Source organism: Tiliqua scincoides, chromosome 4 (assembly GCF_035046505.1).
Source record: "Tiliqua scincoides isolate rTilSci1 chromosome 4, rTilSci1.hap2, whole genome shotgun sequence".
NCBI lineage: Eukaryota > Metazoa > Chordata > Lepidosauria > Squamata > Scincidae > Tiliqua > Tiliqua scincoides.
Window position 1 is genome coordinate 96,007,455 of NC_089824.1, and position 20,905 is coordinate 96,028,359.

Sequence of the window (20,905 nt, forward strand, 5' to 3'; positions counted from 1 at the left end):
CAAGTCTGATGAATCAACAGTCTGATTCAAGACAAAACCTTTTAGTTGTAGTTCACCAATCCCAGAACATTTCAATAAGAATTTGATTTAGCTGGACAATATTTGCACTTACAGTTTCTAGGAACTAAATATAACTCTCACCTGACCAGTACTTTTGCAACAGTGGACAATACAGGTCGTGCCTCGTTATCCACTGGGGTTTTGTTCTGGAACCCTCAGTGGATAAAAAAATCAGCAGATACCAAACCAGTGGAAAAGCAACTTAAAAGACCCACTTCCAGGTTTCTTATTCCTCTCTTTTTGCCCCAGAATGCATTAGTATAGACAATATACTGCATTCAGCCACTAGATGGGGTGAATAATGGAATCTAATTATAATTATTTAGCAGCGTGAAGCTAGTAAAATTGGATTTTGTTGCTTTTTTTCCCTTGTTACAAGGCATTTAAAGACAGGCTTTGGTTTCTGTGGTAAGTCCAAGTCAGTGAATACCAAATCAGTGAATACCGGGGTCCCACCTGTATATTTCTCCTTGGTCCCCACTTGCTCTTATAGAAAGGAGACCCAAACAAAAACTGGGAGGGATACACTTCAAAAGACTGTTGACCTGCCCAAGACTCCAAATGTGGTGTACCTCTATGTATTATGCAGTCCAAATCTTCTGTTAATAGACAACACATTCTCTATGATGTGCTGTAATTTGTGGTAGATTCCTCTTCTAATTTCTGAGAACAGTGAGGGGAAAAGTCATAATTTCACCAGATCATTTTTCCAGATATCACAGATAGTAGCTTTCTGCCTAAATCTTTCTTATGCTGTCTAAGAAAATGCAAGGATGCTCTACCCCCATAGTCATGTTGCTGTCACTTGTGAAATATTGTAATATTTCTAAACTTCTCAGCTAGTGGAAAAGTTAGAATTCCAGTGACTTTATTTTACCTACATTTATTTAATCTTTAGATATCCTTTTAGTGTTTTATTCTTGTGGTCTGTATGAAGTTACATGCCTTGTTGTTAGCACACCACTTATGAGTAGCAGTAAGGAGAAGCCAAGAGGAGCAGGACTTGAGCATTCGCCATCTACCCCCACTTGGCTTAGGCTTGTCTCACATTCCCACTCATCAGCCAGCAGCTGTGGATGATCAGTGTGTAGGCCTTGCACCTGGTTCTTTTTTCAATGTAGAAGTAAAGCTGCACTCGCCTGCTGGCCGTAAATGAGTCTTGGTTAGAAAGGAAATAATGAAATATGCATTCTCATAATCTGAGCCCCAGAAAAACAGTTTCAGAAGCAGTTTCAACATATCAGTGAAAATGCTGGTCTAGACCTTGTCCCTGATATGTTTGCATTTGTAGAAAATATTGTATATGGAGAAGACTTTCAGATATTTGATCCACCTGCAATGTAAGATGGTCCTGCTCAGCAAGAGAGAGATAGTGTGAAACTTCTGCTTGTCTATTTTAGCACTAAGAATCATTTAGTATTGTTTGCCACCTTTTAGCTTGAAAAGGCACAATTCTAACCCACTTTTCAGCACCAACATAAGAGCAAGCAGCTCCGAAGTAAGGGAACAAGCATTCCCTTACTTTAAGGAGGCCTCTCTTGAGTGCCTCCCAACTGCAGAATGCAGCACAATTGGCACCGCTGTGGAAGTGCTAGAAAGTTGGTTAGGATTTGGGCCTCAGTCCCTTAAATAAGACAGTGAGCTGTACTAGCAACTACATTCAGTAAGCTGCACTGCAGATCCAACTGGAACCCCAATTTCTAATGTAGCTGTTCAGATTTGGACCTTGTTGCCTGTTCTTCAGATTGTACTACAGTGTCTTCACACATCTCTGCTTAACAAGTAGAACACTATACTGTTCATCTTCATTACTAATTTCATTTACTACTTACTGAAGCGTATCCCTGATGCAAAATGCTAATTAACATCCGTAGAGTATTTGCTAGAAAAGCAATATATGGGAAAATCTTTATTAGAAAATCTATGTATCAAATGAAAAGGCATCAAGTGTGTTGTTTCTGTGATCTTTAATGTTTACAGAACTGCATCAGTGCTTAATTTGTCTTTTTTTTAAACAAATCAGCAACTATGCTTGGAAGCATTAGGATGATTCTTCTTTAAATAAATTTTTAAACTTATTGTAAACTTCTAATTTACTTACTTAATTTTTTGATTTGATTTTGTCGTATGGAAGTGTTAAAATTTTTCCTGCTTGATGATGTCACTTCCGGTGATGTCATCACTTCCAGGTTAATAACATCACATTCGGTGGATCCCGACAGATTGTCATTCTAAAAAGTGGGTCCTGGTGCTAAAAAGTTTGAGCACTGCTGTTAATAGGTGATTAATTGTCTAAGGGCGCAATCCTACCCTGCCTTGGAACAGGCAAGCCAAGAGGCTTGCGTTGTATCCAGCGCAGGATAGGAACCCAAAGTGGCTCAGCCAGAGGTAAGGGGAAACTTTTCCCCTTACCTCTGGGTAAACAACACTGGCCCCAGGGGTCTCCTTGGACCTCTGCCACCTCCTGAAGTGGCACAAGTCAGGAGAGTGGAGCGGCTTGAAGCCATTCCGAGCTCCCTAGATCAGGGGTTGGAATCCAGCATAAGTGCTGGATCCCAGCCTGCCTCCCACTCCCCGCACGCCCACCCACCCGCCTGTCCGCTCCCAGGGCCACCAACCACCTGCCCTCCCTCTGCCCAGGGACACCTCCCTCCCACCTACTTCCTGCCCACCCCAGAGCCTTGTGTTAGCCCAGCCGGGCCGATGCAAGGCTCGCCGAGGAAGCCAGCACAGAGGCTTGTGTCAGCCTCCACAGGCACAAGGGACTTGCATCAACCCAAGTGAAGGGCAGGATTGCACCCTGAAAGTCATACAGTTAAGCCAGCTAGGATTTCTTTAAATGAGTGATAACTGTACTTAAAGGTTCTAGATTGAGGTTAATAGGAAGCAGTTAATTTCTGCTTCACCTCGATCTAGTCTTTTCAAGTATTTAGGCTGACGGCAGGCAGCCTGAGCATTTCGATGACCTTGTATGCATTTAAATAAGCATTTAGATAATGTTTAAGCATATTAATAAGTGTTTAAATAGTGTTAATGGGTGCATGGGGACCACAGAGATAGGGTTCCCTCTGTACACAGGGTTACACCTGTATTTATAATAGGGATACATCTGTATTTGTAATGCATAAATGAATGTATATTTATTTACATTTGTGTGTACACAGTATAGTAGAATATTGTCAGACAGAGGTTCCATAAGTCTTATACAGTTGCTCATGGATCTCCCTGTAACTGTAAATATCTTGAATTGACATCTATACCTTTCTGTTAAGAAAATCTAGAAATGCATCAAAAAGTCTCTGTTCTGTGCTACAGCTGAGTTGTGCTTTTTAAAAACTAGAGGTTTGCTTACAACTTTACACACAGTACAGACATGCGCCGGTGTCCAAGGGGGTTCTGTTCTGGAAATCCCCATGGTTATCAGAAATGGTGGATACTAGGGATGCCCTCCCCCACCCTCCAAAGGCAAGGGGAGCTTCCCCAGGCCTCCTAATGCCTTATAAGGCATTAAAAACATCCCTTTTGGTTTTACAAAAAATCCAGAAGTGACTTTTTTCATTCTAAGGTTCAGTCTGAGCCTGGCAGAGGCAGCAAATGGATGCGCATGGCCTCTGGAGGGTGCCGGACATGGTCTGCGGATAAGTGAATCTGCTGATATGGGGGTCCCCTGTACTGTTTTTAAAACTTGCAGCAGCTACAGCATAGGAAAACAATTATTTTATGTGGTTAGCAACTTGTGTCCCTTTCATTGTTTCTTACAATAATTTTGATGATAGCTGTCACCAGGCACCTTAATATCAAATCCTAAGCCCTCCTGGCATCTCCTGTCCTGGAATGCGGCTTGTTTTTTCTTATCCAAGTGAGAAAATAATTATTTCAAAGCAGCTCTTTCATCACCTGTTCAGCCGTTTTCATGGGTGTCTCTTTCCAGGTAAAGAGCTTTGTTTCTGTGGTACCATCAAAAGCAAAGAAAGTTGATATAGCGCTTTGTCAGTATGCATGTCTGCACTGTTTTTATATTGTTGTATGAAAAGCATTAATATGTTACATTACATTGGGAATATGGCATAAGCCATTGGTTTTGTGTTAATTTTTTTCTCTCAGATAAGAAGACAAGGAGGCATACAGTTACTGGTGGACTTACTGGACCATCGAATGACTGAAGTCCACCGCAGTGCCTGTGGAGCTCTAAGGAACTTGGTGTATGGGAAGGCCAATGATGACAACAAAATTGCTTTGAAAAACTGTGGGGGCATTCCAGCATTAGTACGATTACTCCGCAAGACTACAGATTTGGAAATCAGGGAGCTGGTCACAGGTTTGAATATATTTTGTTGTTGTCTGCCTAAGATTAGCTAAGAATAAACTGGGCGTTCAGTGCACTTTGGATAGGTGAACAAGACATTTCAGTGGGTTCAATTATACTTTTAAGCATTGCTGTGCTGAATTGATGGCCATGATATTTTAAGTATACACTTGAAAAGTGAGTGGAGACAGGCCTGTGTTTGCGAACATGTACTGTATATTGTATGTATTAGTTCATTAGGAGGTCAGATTTTACTGGGGCTTCCTACTGAGTATTTTCAGAAGGAGTTGCAGGATGGGTACTGAGTGACACATAGAAAGGCAACCTTCATTGCACTAACGTGCAATTTGATTGCAGGTGTTTTTCAGGCTGCTGTTGCTATTTCAAATTCATTCTAAAACTGAGATACTAGGGTGAGGAGATTAATTTTCCCATCATTGTTAATGAGATTGATGATATTAAAAACTTATTTTAAGATATTTTGTAAATACTTGCTTTTATAAAAATGTCTCAGACACAGTGCCTCATCCCTAGACCTACTTCCTAAGAAAATAATCAGATGTTGCTTACGTTTTCCTCACTTTAGGATGTGGGACTCGGTTCCAGTGATGGATTCTAAGTGTAGCTTGTTCTCATATATAAAAATTAATTCCATGTCTTAATCATCCCACCTTTCATCTCTTACTATTAGGCAGGATTAATTAGGTTCTTTTTGTTCCAAGGCTGCTGTGCTGCATGGTGTTCTGGATCTGCATCATACTGAGTGACAGGATTACTGACAGACCCAATAAAGTGATAGCTGCTACTTTAGTTGAAGTACACTACTCCAGCTCTTGGCTGTGTTGCCTGTTCTGCCTCCAGGAAGCAGTCTACAAGTTCACTTTGAACAAATGAGAAGCAAGCTGCTAATCATCTTAATCCATTCTAGTCAGCATTCACAATGAGTGTCTCTAAGTCATATGCTGCTGTGAATTATCCAAGGGAGAGATTTATGCGTATAAAACAAGTAGACATAAATTAGCTAGGATCTTTTACTTTTTTCAAAGTAACTTGTACTTGATTTCCTCCCTAACCTATAACTCAATAGGTTATATTCTTATTAACATGAAAAGCAGGAGCCAATAGGGTTTTTGACTGACTGACTGCCTTTAAATAATATTGCTATTGTTTTTATAGCTGTAATAGACTTTTGTTCACAGAACAAAGTACAATATACAATATTTAGCTGTTGAAACATAACAAACAGGTCTGTTAAGCATATTCACTGTTGGTTCACCAAAGATAAATAAAACATACCTCAATGCCTTGGCATTTCAGTTTTGAATACAGGTGGGCCTCTTTATCCGTGGATTCTGCATCCACAGATTTGCCTCACTGCAGATGCTGAACCCTCAGATTGCCCCATTGAACATCTCCCAGACACAAGTTCTGGTTGCATCTGAGAGGTTTCTGAGCCTTGGAGAAGCCGTGCACTATTGCGCGCTGCCTCTCTGAGGCTCAGAATGCCACCTGGAGTCTTTTTTGCAGCAACTTCCAGTTTTCACAAAAACCTGGAAAAGGCTCCGGGCAGCTTTCTGAGCCTTGGAGAGGCTGCACACAGCCACTCTGATGCTCAGAATGGCTCTGGACACGACCAGAGCAAGGCTCTGATCGTATTTGGAGCTCAGTTCTGGGAACAGAACTCCTGCGAATAAGGAAGCACCACCTTTATGTTGTATAATGTATTTTTTCAATGAACAAAGAAATATTATTGTGTGGATGCCATCTTTTGTTTGGGTGCTGATGCTGCTTCCTAGTTAGACTGGTGCCAGTGACATCACTAGGGTTCACATCACTCAGTGCAGGAGGCCAGCGCGTCACCCCATGCAGTGAATGGGGCAACACCCTAGGTGGTAGGCATGGTGATGTACCATCACCCTGCCCCCAGTAGTTTTTTGGCTGTACCTTTTGGTAGAACAAAGATATTTCAATGTGGTTTGTTTCATTTCATTCTGCATGAAATTACACATTGATTGATATATATCATGATGGTATTATTCTTAAAGAGTGATTTTGGTCACTAGTGGTGTCACACACCCCCAGGGTGTCAGCTTACTAACACCTTATTGCAGCAGTTCTCAGTCTTTTAGGACAGGGACCCACTTTTTACAATGACAGTCTGTTCAGGACCCACTGGAAGTGATGTCATGGCCAGACATGACATCATCAAACAAATTAAAAATAAATAATTATAAATAATTAAATTAAAGTAAAACAAATATAAGGGGAAGCCAGCCCTGTTTCAGCAAAGTGAATTTTCTCTGTAGCCTACCTGCAATACCACCCCCCCCCCCAAATCAGTAAAGTTTTCAGCCCTACCCAGTGCCCAGTTCAGTTTCATTTCTGTTTAAATTGTATCACTGTTAGGATCCACCTGGGTTTGCAAATCTGAAAAAGAAAAAAGTTCACCTTATGAGTTGAAGCCTCTGTTTTTATTCCTTTTATGGGGGGGGGGGGGAGCCTGCATTCTGGAGCATTTGTTGAGCTCCAATTCCATCAGATCAGGATCAGTCTGGTAGCATCACATTCCCCCTTGCCTGGTCTGACCACGAGCCAGGTCACATTTGCTTACTCGCAAGTAAACGCGACCATGTGGCTTAGTTTCACTTTCCATAAGGCTCAGTCGGCAGCTTAGAGGGAGGGACCTCCTTTCTGGTGTTTTTGGGGGGCTGTGTTCATTGGATCAAGACCATTCTGGTGTCTTTAAATTCCTCTCAGTCTGCCCTTTCCAACGGACTAAGGCAAGTTTGCCTACTTGTGAGTAAACACGCAATACGGCTCTGATTTTTTTTGTCAATAACTTTTGATAGAAAGGAGATATTTAACTCCGGTTTTCTTCATTGCATTCTGCTGTAAATTCCGCATCCACCGGTATATAACATGATTGTATTATTCCTAACCACCATGAGTTTAGCGCATCACCCAGTGCGACCCCGCACCCCCCTAGTGACGCCACTGACTGGTGCTATGCTTGTGGACCTTACCAGATGTGGCCAGGTGCCCAAACTGGAAAGGCTTAAAGGAGTTTGAAGAAGCACTTCATGCCTGTCTGGATTAACAGTCTGCCCAATTGGAAATGACATGGCCTTGTAGAAGGGATGTGCAATCAAGGGAGGCAGAGCCTCACCTTTCATACTCCATGGAAAGTAGCCTCAGCCTCCCATGTGACTGTATGCATGCTCCACTCACTTTCTGAGGGGTTGCACAATCCTAGGGGAAGCTGAACTTGCATCTGCACAGCTCTAGTCTCTATATAGGGAGAGAGCTCTGCCCTCCACTGTGATCATGCAACCACTCAGAAGCTGGGTGGAGCATGTGCGCAATGTGATTCCCAGTTTCTAGGTTGTTATGCGATCACAGGGGAGTCTGAACCATCTGCCACAACTCTAGTCTCTCCCTATATAGGAACAGGCATGTGCTTGTAACTATATGGGGAGAGACTAGAGCTGCGGCAGTGAGAGCTCTGCCTCCGTTGTAATTGTACAAGCTCTGTGGCTTCTGGGTAGCCTCCAGAATGCCTTGAAGCACCACAGCAAGTGCCTCTCCAGCCATTCACCTCACCGCATGTCACTTCCCTGTAGTCAGCTGACTCTGGTGAGTATAAAATGGACATGGGATAAATTGTATACTGCTTTCTAAGAGGGAATGCTATCAAATTATTTTGGTAGTGCTGTATTGAACCCCAAAGGTTGGGGTCAGTGGGGTCAGGAAGGAGTTCTAGCCCTGGATATTAAGTGCAAGCCTATAGTTATGCTAAAAGGGAGATGCTTGCAAAGATTTGCAAAGTAAATTCCAAATCTGATGTCTCTAATATGTGAACTTGGGGCACTGGGTTATCCCTATGAGGTAGTATTCACCAGTAGACGACGTTTAAAGAAACAGTGCATAAATGATGTATGGAAAGAAATAATGAGGCCTGTTTAAAAAAGAAACAAGAGCAATGAGTTTAGGTATCTGAAGGATTCCAGCAGAGTTATGTGAAACCAAAGCTGGATCTGCAAAAAGAATACAGTGACATCTGAAGGTTTGCGTGGAGAAAGCATAAGGGAAAGTGTTGTCCTGCTTTTGTATGGTCTCCTTAAAAGTATTTCAGAAGCACCATGATACTTTTCACCTCTCTCTCTCTCTCTCTCTCTCTCTCTCTCTCTCTCTCTCTCTCTCTCTCTCTCTCTCTCTCTCTCTCTCTCTCAATCCCAGATTTATTTGAATTTTCATAAAACACTTTTTTTTCTTCTTTTTTTTCAGCTGGGTGGCAATTTACATAGGAACACCCTGTTTATCTGATTTTATGCTAAGCTCCCAGGGTATAATTGCATTTTCAGGAAAGGCCTCATTGATAGCTTCCTTCCTCAGAAAGTCCCTCAGAAAACCAGACCTCGGGTGAAAACAGAGGATGTTGCTGAATCCTTTAATACAAAGGTTCAGGTGTCAGTCTCCCAGATCCTCAAAAATAATTTCTGACAGCATAATAGGTGTGCAGTTGCAGTCTTCATTTTTCTTTCCCTAGAATAGCGAATTCTATTCTTAAGATTTTTGTTAGCTTAAAAAAAAAAAAAAAGGTGATATTGTCCTGTAGCAAAACTTTATTTATTACATTGAAATCCCATTCTTCCTTGGAAAAGCTCAGGGCAGCTTACATGAGGCTCCTAGCCATCTTCCATCCAGGCACTGAATAGGTTCATTTTCTCTTGGCTTCAACAATTTTACAGTGTTAGATGAGCTCAGGCTATTCTCTGGATCTCTATGTGGCAGGTGATTTTTGAAGATGTTAATATTAAATATTTGTACGGGTTCCTTGCTATTTAGGCAATTAAAATTTTTTTATAAAAGTTAGCATTAATTTTGTATATGTTTGCTGCTATTTGTGAATATCACATAAGAATGCAGTGAGCAGTTTAGCACTCAGGTGATTGACTTTCCCTCTGGTCCCCAGAACTCACATGTAAATTCTGAGCAAATGCCTAACCAGGTTACGGCAATTATACTATCATTAAAATATTTCATATTAACATTAATGGGCATGAAGACTATTTTGCTCAGAATAATTAGTGTTGACAGAAATGCATCTGAGATTTGTGCATAAGAGCTCCACCGACAAACCTGTAGCCAGGTGGCCTTTGTTCAGATTTTCTGATTGCTTAGATCACAGAGTGAGAGGAGTGGCAATTCATATACTCCAGGCAGATGCCACAGGGAAAGGGGGCAAAAACAGCAGTGGAAGCCATAAGCTGATCACTCACCTTGATAGTGTAATATTGTGGTGAGTGGTTAGTTTATGTCTTACAGAGCTGCTTTTGCCACTTTCTCTTGTTGCCACTGCCTGAATGATCTGATTTGCTACCTTTCTGATTCTTCGAACAAAGTCTGAAAACCAGTTCAAGTTAGTGGTTCCTGTGGGCTTTCAGCTACCTTGAGCTATATATATGGAGGAATATGTACTATGCAACTGGGATCCAAACAGACCTTCTTTGGGGACTGTGATAGATTAGTAGTCTATTGGCATTCTGTTTTTATAGTCAGCACCTAATTATTAATAGGGTCTGTATTTTGGACAGAGCAAGACCTGAAGGGACAACATCATTTGATTTCACCTATTGTATCATAAATGACCCCAGTGTTAAGAGCAATAGATAGAGCAGGAGGTCTGGCTCAGTTGGTAGAGCTGCCGCCTTGTATGCCTGAAGATCTGAGGCTGCCAGTTCGAAACAACCGGAAGTACCCGAGAACTGACGACACGCTGATATACTGATGAGCTGACCCTCGGTGGCAGAGAGGAGTTGCCGTCAAGTGGAGTGTGGGAGGTGAAGGGCCAGAGCAAGACCAGACCGGCAAGGAATCTATGAAAGACTAGAACTATTCAATTGTAAAAATTCCTACGGGGGTTTAGAACAGCCTGTCTATGTAAACCGCCTTGGATTAAAGTCTGAGGAGAAATCTGAGGACCAAAGAAAGGCGGTATATAAATACCTGTATAAATATAGAGACTTTGGTAGTCTTCCGTTGATGCTGTTGCTCAGTCCGTTTTGCCTAGGTCTTGGCTAACATGCAACTAAGGTGTACAAACCCTGACAGAGACTTTATTGCTATTCATGCGTAGAAGGAGGACATTTGAGAGCCCTTGTATTGTGAGTCTGCTCATTTTTTAAACAGCATCTCATTACTACAAGATTGATGTGATTTTGGCCATATATTGGTGTTGTATGCTGCTGGCTGTTTTCCACATTCAGTACAGGAAAAAACCCTTTTAGGGTTTTTTTCCCCTTATTAAAAGGCATCCCTGGAGTTGAAACATTTTAGGATTATGCTTTGAAGTCTTTTATCAGCAGCAGTGACAGCATTATTCCCCAGACTGGAGGGAGAAAAATCCTCAAGCCAACAGTCTTTAGGTTGACATGATCCCCCTGCCTCCTATTACCGTGGTTAGAAAATTAAATGGACCTGTAAACTAGGCACACATGCCAAAAGGGCATCATCCTTTTCATTAAAAAAAAAATAGTATGACTGTTAATATGGGTAAATAGCATAGAAATTATGAGCATAAAAATTATATAGGTTGTCTTTATAATTCATACACTGTCTTTATAATTATTCCTTTAATATATCCAAAAGCAGGTTTTTGACCTTAAATGAATCTAACCCCTTTCCATAAAAACCTTCCCTTTGCTGAAATCAAAATTGTGCTGCTATGCTTAAAATTGTACACATTTGTAGACAGCAGAATAAACTACAGTATGTATTTAAGAATACGGAGATACCAGTTCATCCATTCCAAGTGCCTCTTTCACATTCTTTTTAGATTTTAGGGTTTTTTTTAATTGTTAGGGGGTGCAAAAAATTAATCTAAAATAGCAAAATAACCTGAAATACCCTCCATTGCAAGAAGGCTTTTGGATTTGAATGAAAAGGAAAACTTATCCTCAGCAGATGTTTTTTTTCCATTTTATCATTTATCCACTACACAGTGGGTTTAAATTTTACGTCCCTTCTCACAAAACTAAATCTGGCTAGAATCTCATGTTTCTTATCAAAGGCAATTGTATAATTAACTTAACAATACCATACATTGGCTAGCTGCCCCAAGTGAGTGGAATACTTAGAGTGCAATCCTGAGCCACAGAGGCCGCAAGTAAACTATAGCACAGTGGTTCTCACACATTTTGCACCAGGACCCACTTTTTAGAATGAGAATCTATCGGGACCCACCAGAAGTGATGTCATGACCGGAAGTGACATCATCAAGCAGGGAAATTTTTTTAACAATTCTAGACTGCAATCCTACCTAGGATTAAGTCGCATTTACTATCATCATTAAAAGAATATATGTAGTAGCTTGTTAAAAATAAAGGTCTGTAATTTTCCCAGATGTAATCACATACGATGGTAGTGTCAAGTCTGATATATTAAAAATAAAATATTGAAATGAATGGGGAGCCACCTGAAATTAGCTTGCAACCCACCTAGTGGGTCCCAACCCACAGTTTGAGAAACCCTGCTAAAGCATCATGAGATGACCCCAAGACCTTGAGAGTAGGTCAACCTTTAGTGGTTGTACAATAGAGGTAGAGTTGGCTTCTGTTGCTGATAAATGTAGATTAGAACAGCAGCTCACAAATTAGTGGACTTGAGAATGAAGTTTCTGTTTACATATATTTTAGTATAAGGAAATCCTCCCTACAGCTGAAATTCAAATGGTCATTGTTTATAAGACTGTGGTTAGTGTGTCGGTTTTGAAAGAGGGAAAGAATTACAGCAGCATCATGTGTTTCATCTTCAAACAAGGCATACTGATTGCTAACCAGAGAATGGCATAAAAGGAAGAAGGAAAGAAGTGTGGAGAACGTGTTGAGAAATTAAAGTGATTGAACTATGTGACAGTATTGATTTGGAATCAAGTAGTTTCCTTATCAGTTCCAGTCTCAGTTTCTGCTTCAGTGCTTGCCTAGCTACACACTGGGTTAGATAGTATTCTAAATAGAACATTTGTTGTGTCCAGTATCTCACTAAATGACAAAACATATAATGCCCACATTCTCAAAGACTGATGGACCTAGAAACATTTATTTTCTATACTCATATTTGAAATCAGGAGTAACACAGGTCTAGTTCCCACCAGCAACAAAGTCTGTGCCTGGGCTGTTCCACTGTCGGAGACTCGCATGAGAGGACATAGCTCAGGGGTAGACCACATGCTTTCCTGCACAAGGTTCCAGGTTCAATCCCTGGAGATTCCCAGTAGGTCTGGGTGAGACTCAGCCTGAAACCCTAGAGAGCTGCTTTCAAAAAGTTTACTCTAGGCCAGTGTTTCTCAAACTGTGGGTCAGGACCCACTAGGTGGGCCGCGAGCCAATTTCAGGTGGGTCCCCATTCATAACAATATTTTATTTTCAATATGTTAGACTTGATGCTGCTGTGGAATGAGACTGCATTTGGGGAAATGTTACAGATCTGTACATTTAACAGGCTACTATGTGTATGTTTTTAACAATGATAATCAATTGGGCTTTCTCTTGGTTAAGTATGCTTAGGATTGCAGGCTGGGATTGTTAAAAATTTTCCTGCTTGATAATGTCACTTCTGGCCATGACATCACTTCCAGTGGGTTCTGACAGATTGTCATTTGAAAAAGTGGGTCCCAGTGCTAAGAAGTTTGAGAGCCACTGCTCCAGGCTATGCCATCTATTGGTATTCAGTTCAATGATCTGACTCAGTATAATATTCCGTATGTTTTCTAAAAGTAGAAATCTATCATACTAGAGAGGCAGCTAGACTAAAAATCTACATCCTGCCATCTTAAAGTCTGTTCACACATTCCCTTGATGCATTTATTGAACACAAAGAAAGGGGAAACAAGATTGTGTCTATTGTTCCTTAACTCCATATATTCAGGTGAAGATTTGCAAGGAGACTACGGGTTTAGAAAATTTAGTTATTGGAAAAGTTTGTCCTCTTAAACTGCTTCAACTGATTGATATAGCCATGTGCAGACAGACTTTCTTCCCCACCCCACCCCTTCATAATAGTGTTTGCTTGAAAGAGTGGGGAAACTGTTAAACTGTCAAACTGGACTGGCTTAACTGGCAATGTGGGCAGTGTCCATTAGGATCTGAATTAATAGGGGTTGGAGCCCAATACAGCTTGGGGTGTAGATTTCTAAACTCTAGTTCTAAATTCACACCCATCAGCAATAGTTACTGCAAATATGACTGAAATTCTGCACAATGTTACAACTGCATTTCCTTACAAAAACTGTACTGTTCATTCAATTAAAGCTTTCAGGATATAGAAAAGTGCAGGAAAAAATAATTAAATCCAGTGGTTGTTAAGTAGGGTATTTGTGCAATTAAAATGATGTAATGTTTTCATCTGTGCTAAGCACTCTTTTGTAAAGTATTTTGACATTTAGTTGCAAGATGTGTATTCAGATATATTGAATAGAATTATGGGTGGATGGAGAATGACTCATATGTAGGATTTTTTAATCAGTTAATAATTTTCTGCGAAGTACCCTTGACATTAACAGAGTTACTAAAGTGAATAAACACAGATGTGTAATATTTATTGTGACATCAACTGTTCAAGTAGAGATGGCACAGCTATTAATAGTAGCCTTAAAACTTTGATTGGAAGGGAGAGCAATATATAACAAAACATCTTCTAAAAATGTAATAGTTTTATTGGTTGACTTATGACTCGGTCGTAAACATCACCAACATGTAAGCACCTACAGTTCCAAACATTATGCCTGCATAAAGTCAGTAAACTTTATTTTATCATGGTATTGAGAGCTGCTGTTGCATCATCTCAGAGAGATGAGCACAAAGGTTTAGGGCAGAGGAGACAAGGAAGTAGAAGGTGAATGTAATTTGCCTGTAGCAAATGGCTGTATTGTAATTTAAGACATAGAACTTTTCTTTGATACATATGTATAGGTCAGGCCTCTTTATCTACAGATTCAGGACTATTGGTTTTACCTCACCGTGAGTCCTGAACCCACAGATCATTCCACCTGCTGTCCTCCAAACACAACTGGAGCTGTGCACAGCCTCCCCAACCCTCAGAAGGGCCTCTGAACACGCACAGCTCCAGTCGCATTCGGAGGGCAGTGGGTTGGGAGATTTGCAGATTTCTGTACCCGCAAGGGGGGGGTCTGGGAATTGATCCCCCACAGATACTGAGGCAACACCTGTATGACCACACTTCGAATATAATTTATTTAGGCAAAATGAATAGTTGGTTGCATCTCTGCATCTATTTAATCTTATTCTTCAGAGCTGCATCATAAAATTATGATTTAAAAGTCATTTCAACTTTCAGAGCTGCCAGATGATTGAAGTTGCCGTTCCAACAAGGGCCCAAATCTTACATGTCCTCTTGTAAATCAGTTTGTTGTGTGATGATGATTCTTGGGGAAAGAGTTGATTTTGTCACTGCTGTGAAAAGAGGACAACAGCTAAAGCACAGATGTCAAACATAAGGCCCATGGGCCAGATGTGGCCCTCAGTAGCTCTTTATCCAGCCCCCTGATAATTAGTATCACCCTTTCAGCAGCACCAGTTCTGCCAAGGTTCTGAGAGGGAGAGCTGGAAGGAGGCCTCAGAAGGCAAGTAATGCTATGGGGGAAAGGTGATACTAAGACCAGTGACAGAGGGAGACAATGCCGAGGCACTGGGAGAGCCCAATTGTCATACAGTCTGCCCTTTCAGTAGTATGGCTCTGCGGAGGCTTCATTTCACAATCCACCCAAGGACATCACTTTGCTGAGCTGCTATGTGAGGTCCCAGCAGAAGCAGTGCTGCTGAAGGGCGGCCCATGTGATAGTTGGGCTTGTTTAGTGTGAATAGTGGGCTCTCCCGTATCCTGAAAATATGATCAAGATTTCTCTTCTGTCATTTGCAGCTAATGAATTTCTGTGTGAGACAAAGCACTTATTTCTGGCCATCATCAGCTTAATGACATCTCTTCTTGCTTAATGGTGTTATTTCTGACCCTTGGCAGGTGCCATGGATGAAATGACAGGTGCCCGTTGTATGAAACGAGTTTGACACCCCTGAGCTAAAGCACTCTTGAGGAGTGTGTGGCTGCAGGCTCTTTCCTACTTAAGTAGTCTCCCTCAGCTCGTGATATTAAACCCAGCTGTTTGGTAGTCACCTTTAGAAAACCTGTTCTGTAGCATTTTCTGATTCTTTGTATACAGTATTTATTCAAATTATTTTGGGTATTTTAATTTTATAAAATTATATGATATGATGGCATTGAATCATGGATTCTATTATTTTAAGATTCCTTAGGCACTTACTGGGTCTAGCATTGGCATTAAAATATTTAAATAATATAGACATAAGCATAATTCTATGCTTGGGATCATTAGAAAAGGTATTGAGAACAAAACGGCTAATATTATAATGCTGTTGTACAAATCAATGGTGAGACCACACCTGGAGTACTGTGTCCAGTTCTGGTCACCACATCTCAAAAAAGGCATAGTGGAAATGGAAAAGGTGCAAAAGAGAGCGACTAAGATGATTACGGGGCTGGGGCACCTTCCTTATGAGGAAAGGCTACGGCGTTTGGGCCTCTTCAGCCTAGAAAAGAGATGCCTGAGGGGGGACATGATTGAGACATACAAAATTATGCAGGAGATGGACAGAGTGGATAGAGAGATGCTCTTTACACTATCACATAACACCAGAACCAGGGGACATCCACTAAAATTGAGTGTTAGGAGAGTTAGAACAGACAAAAGAAAATATTTTTTTACTCAGCGTGTGGTTGGTCTGTGGAACTCCTTGCTGCAGGATGTGGTGATGGCATCTGGCCTGGGTGCCTTTAAAAGGGGATTGGACAAGTTTCTGGAGGAAAAATCCATTATGGGTTACAAGCCATGATGTGTATGTGCAACCTCCTGATTTTAGAAATGGGCTATGTCAGAATGCCAATGCAAGGGAGGGCACCAGGATAAGGTCTCTTGTTATCTGGTGTGCTCCCTGGGGCATTTGGTGGGCCTCTGTGAGATACAGGAAGCTGGACTAGATGGGCCTATGGCCTGATCCAGTGGGGCTGTTCTTATGTTCTTAAGTATTAAAAAATGAATGGCAAATGGGGAGTAAAATAGTTGCCAAAGTTGGGCTGAAATTTGACAGTTTCAGTGCTACACTTACAGAGTTCACTGTTGCAAAAATATCTGTATCAATGTTTTTGTCAAGAGGGCCAAAAATACTATAAAAGATGGTGTGTACCCTACTTAACTCAAATTCTCATAGTACCTGCACATCTGGTTCTTATGAGCATGGAGGCTATATCTTCCCAGACACTTGTGCCTGTTATATAGAGCAATTCTGATTATGATGATTAGCCACTGTTATTGGCTGGAATAGCTATACAGATCTGTACATTCAGAGACAGTATTGGCAACCTTCAGTCTCGAAAGACTATGGTATCGCGCTCTGAAAGGTGGTTCTGGCACAGCGTCTAGTGTGGCTGAAAAGGCCAATCCGGGAGTGACAATCCCTTCCACACCGGGAGCAAGTGCAGTCTGTCCCTGGTCTGTCTCCCTGGCTATGGGCCTTCCTTCTTTGCCTCTTAGCCTCAGACTGTTGGCAAAGTGTCTCTTCAAACTGGGAAAGGCCATGCTGCACAGCCTGCCTCCAAGCGGGCCGCTCAGAGGCCAGGGTTTCCCACTTGTTGAGGTCCATCCCTAAGGCCTTCAGATCCCTCTTGCAGATGTCCTTGTATCGCAGCTGTGGTCTACCTGTAGGGCGCTTTCCTTGCACGAGTTCTCCATAGAGGAGATCCTTTGGGATCCGGCCATCATCCATTCTCACGACATGACCAAGCCAACGCAGGCGTCTCTGTTTCAGCAGTGAATACATGCTAGGGATTCCAGCACGTTCCAGGACTGTGTTGTTTGGAACTTTGTCCTGCCAGGTGATGCCGAGGATGCATCGGAGGCAGCGCATGTGGAACGCGCTCAGTTTCCTCTCCTGTTGTGAGCGAAGAGTCCATGACTCGCTGCAGTACAGAAGTGTACTCAGGACGCAAGCTCTGTAGACCTGGATCTTGGAATGTTCCGTCAGCTTCTTGTTGGACCAGACTCTCTTTGTGAGTCTGGAAAACGTGGTAGCTGCTTTACCGATGCGCTTGTTTAGCTCGGTATCGAGAGAATGAGTGTCGGAGATCGTTGAGCCAAGGTACACAAAGTCATGGACAACCTCCAGTTCATGCTCAGAGATTGTAATGCAGGGAGGTGAGTCCACATCCTGAACCATGACCTGTGTTTTCTTCAGGCTGATTGTCAGTCCAAAATCTTGGCAGGCCTTGCTAAAACGATCCATGAGCTGCTGGAGATCTTTGGCAGAGTGGGTAGTGACAGCTGCATCGTCGGCAAAGAGGAAGTCACGCAGACATTTCAGCTGGACTTCAGCTGGACTCTAATATATTCATTTATGTAAATTTAGGCAAATTTTAAATGTAAATTAATTCTTTCTTCTTGGCCCCCAATACAGTGTCAGATGATGTGGCCCTCCTGCCAAAAAGTTTGAACACCCCTGGGTTAATCCAGTCTTAAAGATCTCTAGGCAACCTTTTCTGTGATGAACCTGGTCTGATAGAGCAATTTTTACATTGGGTCAACTTACTGATCAAGACCAGGAGTTTTTTCCTTTTGAGAAACTACAAGAGGTATATGGTCTCCCAGTGACTGCATCCTGGCAATATTTACAATTGTGGTACCTATTAGTTTCTAAGTTTGGTCGTTCAGCATTTTCTGCCTCACAGGTCCATGCACTCTTAGATATACTTATGCAGTCCTCTGAAAGGACAAAGCCAGTAATTTTTCTTTATAAACACTGACTGTCATGTAATAAGTATGATACACATGGACTTCAAGATAAATGAAATTTGGAATTGGATTGCCCTATCCTGAGTTATCAATGGGATGTGCTACTCAAAAGTGTGCCTGCAATATCTATGGATCTTCAATTACGTTTAATACAGCAAAATATTATTTTTAGGGTATACTGGACACCACAGAGACTATATACAAAAGGACTTAGCAATGAATCCAGATGTTGGAGTATGAATGCTTTTCTTTCAAATATAGTCATGTCCAGTTATTGTAAACTTCTGGGGAGAAATTCTTTATATTATTCAAATAGTGTTAAAACAATCAGTGATATTTACAGATATGTATGTAATTCTAAATTACTTACCTGAGATTTGGAGATTAACAACGGGTCAATGAAAGTGGACTCTCTGTGCCCTTACAATGGCAAAAAGACTCATAGTACTTAATTGGAAGGAATGTAGCCCACCGCCTTGTGCTCAATGGATGGATGATCATTCCTGCCTATCAGTTTTTGAGCAATTGTCTTATAGAAGGCAGTTGTGTATGGATAAATTTGAAACTACCTGGAAGCCATGCCTTGACAAAGCACTTAAAACTGCATATAGAGACATTTATTTAATATTGCAGACTGTTGATATATCCCTTTTGGGGGGAGGGGTAACTGGTAACTTTATAGTTATCACATTTATGTATGTTCTTTTCTTTTGTTGCAAAATAAAGGAGGCTGGCACATCGCCAAATAAGGATGAGACAGCATTTTGCATGCTTGGATTGGGAGATCTTGGACTGGCCCTAGAGGGCCTGGTGCGCTATTTGTATGTTTCCCAGAGGCACCTGGTTCACACCTTTTGGAAACAGATTGTTGGACTAGATTGTTGCCCAAACCCCAGCCCGCAGGCCATTTGCGGCCCACGGGGACCCCCAATCCAGCCCACAGGGAGCCTCCAGTCTCCAATGAGCCTCTGGCCTTCTGGAGACTTGCTAGAGCCCATGCTGGCCCAATGCAACTGCTCTCAGCATGAGGGTGACTGACCTCTTGTGTGAGCTGCGGGCTCCCTCTGCTGCTTACTGTTTCACATCTGTGAAGCAGCAGCAGCAGTGAAGGAAAGGCCAGCCTTACTTTATACAAGGTCTTTTATCGGCCTTGAGCTATTGCGAGACCTTCATTCATTCATATAAGTTCCATCTCTTTCATTTATGTAAATTTATTCAAATTTTAAATGTAAATCAATTATTTTTTTCCTGGCCCCTGACACAGTGTCAGAGAGCTGATGTGGCCCACCTGGCAAAAAGTTTGGACACCCCTGGACTAGATGAACCCTTCATCTGATTAAGCAAGGCTCCTCTTAAACCTTTATGCTAATTTTGTTGCTGCTGTTTTTCTTGTGCACCAGCATTCCTTTCTCTTTCTCTGTGTAATGCCAACTATTGCTTGCTTGCTTACTTTTAGGAGTTCTCTGGAATCTGTCCTCTTGCGATGCACTAAAAATGCCAATTATCCAGGATGCCCTTGCAGTGTTGACCAATGCAGTGATCATTCCTCATTCAGGATGGGAAAACTCCCCACTTCAGGATGACCATAAAATACAGCTTCATTCATCACAGGTGCTGCGCAATGCCACTGGGTGCCTAAGGTGAGTTCTTATACCTAATGCTTATACTATCTTCCCATGCTAAATTCTCCTTTCAAACCCAACCTCTAAGAGATATTGAACTGAAACTTTTTTCTTGCTTACTCACAAAAGTGTGAGAAGTTTTCATATATTAACACTGTAATTGCAAAAGCCCTCCAGGAGTTTTTAGCAGTATTCTTCACCAGTACCTACAAAATATGTTACTTGTATCTTTCTCTGTTGGGCCAGTGGTCAGAGGTGTGGAGGGGCAGCCTGCCCCAGGTAGCAACCACAAGGGGGCATCCAAGAGCAAAAGGTGCCCAAGTTGGGGGTGAGGAGCAGACGCAAGTTGCCTGTGGCGGCAGCACAGGCACTCCCTGGCAGCCTACCTTGTCTCCTGCCTCAGTTCTTCCCTCTCTCCATACCAGGTGAGTGGAGGGCAACAGTGACACAAAGATGACAGATATCAGTGTGCTCCCAACTCTTTGAGTTTCATGGCTGTTGGGAGATTTAAACACAGTTGTGTTGTTGTTGTCCCTCCACCCTTGCAAATAACAAATATCAATAATCTCCGAGCGAGTGAGCAAGAGAAAAAGAGGAAACAAGTGGTACAGATGTGAATCAATGCAGGAGAAATATACAAGAAATGTGATTTCTTGTATATTGTTCTTAAAATCAACAAGATATACTTTTTCTTCATTATCCAATGCAAAGCCCAAGATCTGGGGGGGAAAAAACAAAACCAACTAGTTCTGTGTATAGAGGGGTGGAACTTATGTTGCTCCAGTTACAACTCTCCATTCTTCATGGCAAACTGCACTCTTCCGTTGTTGTTCAGACTTAATTTGTTCCTGAAAATTGCCCTTATAGTGAAAATCCAGATAAAGAATATAATTATTGCATCAATTTTATTTTATTAATTTATTTCTAGAAATGTATACCCCGCCTTTCCCGTGTTGAAGCAAATGCCCAAGGTGGCTAACAAAGCTTTATAGTCAAGTACAAAGTATCACAACAAGTAAAAACATCAAACAAGATGTTAAA

General features: G+C 41.7%; 1 protein-coding gene across 1 annotated transcript in view; it reads left to right on the forward strand.

Moving 5' to 3' along the window:
• The window catches only part of CTNND2 (catenin delta 2), a 575,776-nt gene that overhangs the window by 412,139 nt on the left and 142,732 nt on the right, over positions 1–20,905 (forward strand). Inside the window, exons 8-9 of the mRNA XM_066622958.1 lie at positions 4,165–4,378; positions 19,699–19,882. Of these exons, the coding sequence (XP_066479055.1) occupies positions 4,165–4,378; positions 19,699–19,882 (398 nt within the window). The remainder of the gene's footprint in view (positions 1–4,164; positions 4,379–19,698; positions 19,883–20,905) is intronic.